This window comes from Camellia sinensis, chromosome 6 (genome assembly GCF_055761805.1).
Source record: "Camellia sinensis isolate YWXY chromosome 6, ASM5576180v1, whole genome shotgun sequence".
Lineage (NCBI taxonomy): Eukaryota > Viridiplantae > Streptophyta > Magnoliopsida > Ericales > Theaceae > Camellia > Camellia sinensis.
The window spans coordinates 27,082,335-27,091,433 of NC_138966.1; the positions used below are offsets into that span (position 1 = coordinate 27,082,335).

General features: G+C 32.0%; 1 protein-coding gene across 1 annotated transcript; it reads left to right on the forward strand.

The window, feature by feature from the left end:
• The first annotated feature begins 339 nt into the window (after positions 1 to 339).
• On the forward strand, positions 340 to 648 carry LOC114316520 (auxin-responsive protein SAUR50). Its single transcript, XM_028263171.2, has one exon. The coding sequence runs from the start codon at positions 340 to 342 to the stop codon at positions 646 to 648; it is 309 nt and encodes a 102-aa protein (XP_028118972.1).
• Positions 649 to 9,099: the final 8,451 nt, after the last annotated feature.

The window sequence follows — 9,099 nt, forward strand, 5'->3', positions numbered from 1 at the left end:
AAAAAATAAAAAAATTTGAGAGTGAGACAGATAGATGGACCGCGATGTCCTCAGGAGGGGCAACAATGGTTAGTAAGCCCAATGGGTTCGGCTCCCAACATGTCCCGGAGCTTCACCCTCCCAAAACACCCCTGGTCTCTCTCTCTCTCTCCTTTGCCCCACACATGACCTTGTTTTCTCTCTCCTCCTCAAAGTCCCACTTTAAATACCCACACCGCCACTCCATTACACACCACACCACCCTACTCCTTTCCTTCTCTCTCTACTTCTCTCCCTTTCCCTCTCATCTTCACAAACACCTCTTATTTCTCTTCTCTTTACAAAAAAGAAAAGAAAAAAATGGCCATTAAGAAATCAAACAAGCTGTCACAAGCAACAGTTCTGAAGCAAATTGTGAAGAGGTGTTCAAGCTTGGGAAAGAAACAAGGATATGATGAAGAGGGTCTTCCCATGGATGTCCCAAAAGGCCACTTTGTTGTTTACGTTGGTGTAAACAGAAGCAGATACATTGTTCCAATCTCTCTCTTGACTCATCCTGAGTTCCAGAACCTTCTTCAACGTGCCGAAGAAGAGTTCGGGTTTGATCACGACATGGGTCTTACCATTCCTTGTGAAGAAGTAGTTTTTCAGTCACTTCTTGTGGAATAGAAAGAGTGTGTGTGTGTGTAGGTAAAGTAGGGTCTTTGTTTGAAGAGATCATGAAGATGTTTCACTGCTTCTCAGTTTTTTCATTTTCATTTTCATTTTCATTTTTCTTTTCTGTTACAGTTAGTTTAACCCAAAAACCCAAGAACACATTCTGGGTTTTAGATATAGCATATGTATATCTCAAAAGGTTTGAAATTTTTCCTCACAGTGGTGTTTGGTTCTGTGCCCTGTGAGAGAAGAGAACTAATATTAATGATATTTGGGGTTGATGCCCATTTTAATTCACTCTGTGTTTATATATATATATATATGTTCTAAGAAAAGAATAAGCACATTGAAATCAACGATCTCTCACATTTTGTTGCTATTTTAGATTTAAGTTGAAAAGATCATTCATCAACTTCAGTTCATCACTCCTTGCAAATAACTTTAGCTAAAAATAAAATAATAATAATGATAATGATAAATCCATTCATGATGGAGTTTAGGTTTCTCTTTCATCTTTTTCAAGGAAATAGATGATTCTGATTCACTGACTTGTGCAATTAATCATAGTTAAGAATATCAACTTAACATGTTGATATAGTGATCTTGAATAGAATTGATTTAACCTACGTTAAATCTTCCCTCTAACATGGCTTTCAGAGCAACATATGCATATTTCATCGTAAAATTTATAATTATATACATGTTTATGTCGATACTTCCAACTATATCAAAAAAAAATGAAAGGTGAGTTATTTATAATATATATGATTCTCTATACTTAAATCTCTATGTCTTAAAATATCTATATAGTTGCAAATTAATAAAAATTTTAATATGAGACAGCAAAATAAAAATATCCTTAGTCTAATTCTAGTGATTTGAGGACAGAGTCACCACCATTGTGTTTGAGTCTGTTTAATATAATTTATTATAAGTTAAAAGTTAATAATTAAACAATAGAAATGAAAAGTGTCATTCCTTAAATATTTAGCGATAATCAATTATTTTTTTAATTATTTAAATTATTTTTACTTAATAAATATATAATAATAATAATAATTCTAACAAACTGCATTAAACATCTCTTTTGTTTTACTCTGGTTTATGAATTCTATGAAGACTTGAGTTTTGATCCTTCATCACTTGTAGTGTTGGTATGATCTTGATGAGAAGACTTTTAAAAGAGTGGCCCACACAGATCCAAATAAAGTAAAAGGAGTGGCCACCAATATTATGATCATGATTTATCATAGCCACTTGGACCTTTGCCAGTGAAATTATGTTATCTTTTTACAGTATTATTAAAATCATGCCCAATATCTATCTATCTAATCTATACATATCTATGATATATCCTTACACTAGTTCAACCCTATCCCTGTTCATTGCAGGCTTGGTGGTCCAACATCCTATAGATGATACATCTTAATTGATTTTGCGAACTAAGATGATAATCTTAAGATTATTATTATTATTTTTTAATTGTGTATTTTTTTTTTTCTATTTGGATGTTATCTCAAGATTACAAGAAGGCATTGAGAAAGTTCTATTAATTTTATAATTTAATTAATTAGTTTGAACCTCTTCATAATCCTCTATTTTATATCTCATCCTTCCTCTTGGGATTCAATTGTTCCTTAGATTTTTAGATGGACTATTAATCTAAACCCCAACTTTTTTAATCAAATGTCAGATTATACATTTTATTAGAATATTAATCTCAATAAGGTCATGCATGCCCAAACGAACAGAGATGAACTCCTCTTCATACCTTCATCTTTCCATACCTCTCTAGTGGGCCCGTATTATGATCCGCAACGATGATTCGAACCGTCTAACTCAAAGGCCCCTCAATAAAAATCATTCCTGCAATCAGACATGTATAAGCATATAAACAAATCACATTTTGTTTTATAAAATAAATGACAAATATGAATGTAAACTTAAACTATTCATTTATAAACAAACTGCGATTTGTTTCTTTATTTGTAATTATTTGATGGAGCTTCTTTTAAGAAAAACAAAAAGATTTTAAAGAAAATACAATAAGCCTTACAGTTTTGACATAATTATATTCGATTCTCTTAAAATTTTAATTCACATAACACTTCTCATTTTCATCCGTAATTCATAGTCATATGAATGGAAAAATAATTTTGTTATCTTTTTTACTCTGAAATATATATTTCATCTTATTTATCTTCGTGTTTTCATACTGTATAGTATATATATTAGTTTTTGGTCTATTTAGTCTTACTAAAGGGAAGGTCTTGATGAATTTATTGTATTTTTATAAAAAAAAATTAAGAGAGTTCAGTATAATTCACTCTTCTTTCTTTGTAATGATAAATTTGAAATTAGTATGCCGGTACATACTGTACTAATAAAAAAATGAAAATAGAAAGAAGATATACTAACGGATACGAGATTAATAACTTTGCTACAAACATTTTTTTGGGGGTGATGGGGTTGGGGGTTGTTATTTAAAGTATTAGTTATTGATTTTCTTGGGCAGAGGTCATGTGTCGTTTCTTTTTTAAACCATCAAATTTGGTTTGTTGAAAACATGTAGTAGATTCCATATTCAGTGGTGTTAATTTAAAGATAAAATGTGTTCTTAGGCCTTTGAAACTCAGAACAAGGGACCACACCATTGACTTATTATTAAATGGAAACAAAGTTCACATGTAAAACAGTATTATTGATTAATGAAGTATATCATCTTCTCTCAATCTCTACATAGCTAGGTTAGATTGAGATCTGGAGAGCTGTAGCTTGGGAAGTTAGAAAAATGGAAAATATCAATTTAGGGTATAAAACTAAAAAAAAAAAAATTAGTAAAATATGGTGGTACAACTCAAAAGTTGTCGGGATACAATTTTAAATTGTATCCCTCCATATTTGTATAAATTTTTTTTTTTTTTTTTTCATAATCTCCCTTAATAAAAAAAAAAAAAAAAGGTTAAAATCCGAGATGGACAGGGCATAGCCACTTATGTTGGGAGATTGACTTTCATGTGCGACAGACATGTTGGGATTCTAATATTTGAAGTTTTTTGTCACTAAATGGAAGATATGACTTACCTTCCACAACTTCAAAACTTTGTAAGCTCTCCAAGTCTTTATTTTTATTTTATTTTTTTACTTTTTAATACAATTGGTAGGAGAGAAATAAAGTAAGAAAAAATTGTGCAGCGGTGAGACTCGAATTTATAAAATTGCTAAATAGAGAATTAAGAGAAGTAAAAATTGTATGAAGTTGTGTAACCGATATTGAAGGTCACAAGCTTAAGTACCCCATACAACTTCAAAACCGTACTACCGACTTCAATCCTAACTATAGTTTCAATAAGGGCCAATGTCCAGTTTCGGCCCGTTTACCTATCACGGGTTATTTTGATGATTTAATCGGTTAAGTTTCTAGATTCCCTTGTTATATTTGTATTCAATAAAATAGACAATAAATATGATTTGGAAAATGGAGAAATCATGTAAAAAAATATGATAAGATCATGTGTTTACAGCAATCAAATCAACTTGAGATTATTTATGAAAAATAAGGACAACATAAAGGCTGGGGCTTGTCCACCATTTGGGCTAGAGGATCCAGTCTGGCTCATTGGGCTTACTTTTGGACTCCTTTTTAATAATTTGAATCGTTTACATTTTAGGGTTTATTAAGTATATTATCCCTGTAAAAAATCACATCGATTGGATAACGGATATTATGTATTTGGATAACTTTTTTATGAACCGTTAATTTTCTGACCATCTATTTTTTCCAGACAAAAGTGATCATAATAGTATCTGTTATCCGATCGACGTGATTTTTTTACAGAAATAATATACTTAAGAAATCTTAAAATGTAAACAATTTTGATTATCGAAAAGGGATTCAAACGTGAGCCCAATAAACCGAACTGGATCAGACTGTCTCAAATTTGGATTGGACACCATTCAGACCCCAACATAAATATTAAGGCCTCAATTGGGAAAAAAAAAAAAAAAACTTTTGACTTATTTCAAAAAGCCAAAAGCCAACTTATTTGAGCAAACAACATTTGGAAAGATGGAAATATGTCAACAAATAAAATTACCAAAATACCCTCGTGTGTATAGATTTTGACTAGGATAAGGAGGATAATATGGTCAATTTATATTTTTGCAAGTGATGTGACACCATATTATAATAATTTTGGAAAAAAAAAAAAAAACTGCTTATTTAACACTTTCCAAATGAATTTATCAATAAGCCAAAAGACAAAAAAAATAAGTACAAAAATTTCTGATTTTCATCTTTCCAAAATAGGAAAATCAGAAGTAAGTACTCATTTGAATCATGACTATGTACACTTGACAAATTCAATGAGTACTTATTCAAAATCAGAAATTTCTTAAAAAATTTCAATGAGTACTTATTCAAATTCAATGAGTACTTATTCAAAAATTTCGGATTTTCACCTTTGCAAAGTCAGTGCCCCTGATCAGTCCAAAGGCCGAAGACTTTTCTTAAAAAATTGTTGAACCAGACCAGTCCAAAGGCCATAGGGTCCAATGGTCATAAATATCTCATCTTTAGCTAATATGATATTTATATGAACTTGACACATGAGAAAATCAATAGAGCCCTTTTTATTATAAAATATCATCACAACATTTGACAAAACAAGATTTTTTAATTTTTGATTTTTAATCAACAACTTGAGATCACAGATGTCTAAGAATATAATCGGTGCTTTTCTTAATGCTGCTGTGTTTGGTTGGGAGATTTGAGGAAGGATTTGGAAAAAAAATAGAAAAGGTAGGTGAAATATGAATAAAACATACTTATATTTCACTTAATTTCACACACTTTTTCCCTTTTCCTTTTCAAATCCCTCCCTAAATTTCCCAACCAAACACAGCGTAAATGAATTACAAAATAATTGTACCATAAACTTGGGGTTTGAAATGGCATGGTGGGTTGGACTGTCCATGTTTTCATGTTGAGTAACTTAGCTTAAAATGTTTGAATAATATTTGCTTTAAAAAAATAAATGACAAAGCTAATTTTAAGAAAAATTATTTAATTTTTGTAATATAAATTTGATTCAAACATATAGTTATCTATGTATAATTGTCTTGATTTTTTATATAAATATTTTACTTAACGAGTTTTAAAAAGTAAACGATTCAAATCATCAAAATTTACTCCAAAATAAACGTATCAAGTTCAACCGCTGCCTAAAATTAAGATAGCTGATCATCAGTCTGTTCAAGCCAGCTATCATTTTGAATATATTTTCCTAAAAACAAGCCTAGAGACACATCACTTATCCATGGGCCCAATAGGTGATGTGTGTCCGGTGTCTGGGTTTTTATTTTATTTTAAATTACATTCGACAACCAAAATTTAAAAAAATAAAAGGAAAATATTTTGCATTTGTTTAACTTTCATCTTGTTTCTTTGTTTGTTTGTTTTTTTTTTTAAAAATTAATTATTAAAAGCTGGTCTTTGGGTTGTCCTGACACTGACAGGCCCTTAAAACAGTTGTTGATTTCCCTTTTCCTGGGCTAAGCTTGCACATTTTGAGCCCATCCCAGCCCAGCCCACTTGGTAATGCATGAATAATGGGCATGTCGACTGTGGCCTTTGGACTCTATACTGCTTTAAAGCCCAGTGCATCCATAATTAGAGTGCTAACTAAGGGTGGGCTCGGGTGGGTCCGACAATACATAATAGGAAATTTTGTATTTGTCTGGCCCAGCCCAAATATCAGACCTCTACATCTTCGCAAGTCTGGTCTAAAAAATAATAATAAATCTCAAGCGCACCTATCGGACTATATGTTAAATTTTTTTTAAGACATTCCATAATTGAATTCAACCACACATTCTAATTCTTAAAGAAATTTAATTACACATCACCACAAATGTAAGTTTTAATAAAATCAATAAAGATAAAGGGTTGGTTTGGCAAGTGTAAAAAAAGCCAAAAAGTCAAAAAGTTATCAAAAAAGCTATCACTATTTATCAAAAAAAAATATAAAAAAATTAATATACAAATATTAAATACAAATCAACTTTTTGACTCATCATGATTCTAACGTTAGGCCAGCTTCAGTGAAAGAAAAAAAAAAATTGCATGTGTACATTCACTAAGTTGCATGGGTCCCGTTTTGATAATTCGAACCGTTCAATATGTAGAACTCGTCTAGTTCTATGATCAAATTAGTTTTGTATAAAAATTGGATGGTGTTATAGTTAACAGTTGACAAAAAAAACTAACACGATCAGATAACTATCAATATCCAATCAATGTGATTTTTTACAAGCATATAATACTCGACGAGTTCTACACATTGAATGGTTCTAATTAGAAAAACGGGACCCGTGGTGGTCCCCACGGGCCGAACAACATCGTCCAATCAAAGCCCGAAAAGGAGGTAATTTTTTCCCATGTATTCATCCAGCTGACTGACTGCCAATCCGTACGGTGTACTACACTATCTTCTCCTATAAACTTCTTTATATAATTTTTTAATACACATTTTTTCATAAAAAGTCAAAAGTTAACCCAAACATCCATATTTTCTTCCTCAACTTTTTAGTCTAAAAAATTAAAAATGTACTTATTTAGGACACCCCAAGCAAAAGTCTAGATCCAACAAAAATATATATGTAAATATATTATAATTAATTGATTTAATAGTGGGTCGACTCAGGCTGAATTGAAAATAGATCTTCCTTGACAGATAGCCACGATTAGTGTCATAGCACGCTTATTGCTTCATATAAGCAATAATCCTTTGTTATATAAATAATCCCTGGAATCCTAAAGCTTTGTTGTTAAGGAAGGGAAAGCAATACGCTGCTTCCAATATCCTTCTTCAGGCAGCTTGGATAGGGCATTTTCTTGTCCCACCTGGCAAGGAATTAGGTTAAAATAAAAAAGAAAGGATTTGTTGCTTCAACCTCTTTTCTAATAGTAGGTAGGAAAGACAGTAGAAGGAGAGATTAGATGAAACGTTTAGTAGTTTGTAGTTTCCCGTCTCGCTCTAAAAATTAAGAAAGACTTGTTGAAAATTGCCGGTTGGGTTTGTCCAACCAAGAAAAGCAATGGAGTCTTTGGGCATTTGTCCAAGATAATCAAAGGTTTGCTTCCACGATTTTATCTATATTGAATCTCAATATTAGAATAGCGTATATAGTCATGATTCAATTCAGGGTCATTGACTTTTGATTGATTTCTCTTCCGGACCTGATTGGAATAATGGAGAACTAGGAAGCCCAGCCCATTATCGGGCTAAAAATGTTGGTCTAACTCGGCCCAATAGGCTAAAACAACATTCTCAAATCCTAAAAAAAATAAGGCTGGACTGGGCCAGACAGACTAGGCAGGACAATGGGCCGATGCCCAACCCTAGTATTGACCCACCAAATTTCTTTGGACACCTGCTTACAAATTTTGAAATTTAATTTATTTTTTTTTAACACCCACTTTTAAGACTGCAAATGAATAGAGTCGTTCGTGAACAGACTCGAACTCGGCTTGCTAAGGGCTCGTTCAAATTCGATTTGTTATTTTTTTTTCTTATTTATTTATTTATTTTGCGTTTCAGCTCAACTTTGAACTCGTTAAAATCTTAATAAATAAGTCCAAACATACTAAAACTTAACTCGTTAGCTAGCTCATTTAACATTTATTATTTATATATTAAATAATGTAAAAATATGTATAAAAAAATAAGATAAATATGTTATTTATATATTTAAAAAACGTAAATGTAAATAATAACTAACTATAGATAATACATTTACATAATAGTAGTGGTAGATATTATTATTTTAATAAAATATTGACTTTTCTTTTAGTATGTTTATATATATTGTTTATATTATTGTATAATTTAAATTTAAATTATGACTTTAGTCTCATACACAATATGAATTTATAATTTTTTTTTTAAGGCTCGTAAACTGGCTCGATCTTGAGTCAAGCCTAAGCCAACTCAACTTGAGCTCGGCTCATTAAATTTTTATCAAGTTCGAGGCCGAACTCGTTAAAATCTTAATAAACAAGTCCAAACGTATTAAAACTCGGCTCGGCTCGTCTCGTTTGCAACCTTACCCGCTTTAATATTAATTCTATCTTCATCCATAATATTTGAAATCCTAACAACAGCCACCACCTCTACTTCCAACAACTGTCACCGCCACCGGCACCTCTGGCAGCCCTTCCCCCCACCTCCACGCCACACCTTAGCCCCATTCTCACCCTATCTAACCCCTTCTTCACTCCCCATCTCCTCCGCTCCCTTCCCTTCTTTTCGTTATCTGCAAACTCGATCAAGCATGATTTCTTTTCTCTCGGCCAAGGTTAGTGGGAGTGAATGAAGGCAGTGGAGACCGACAAGGGAGGAGGATGTGGGGTGAACAAAGGTACAAAGGAGTAGGATAGCAAGAAAGGGGTGAGGAGGAGTG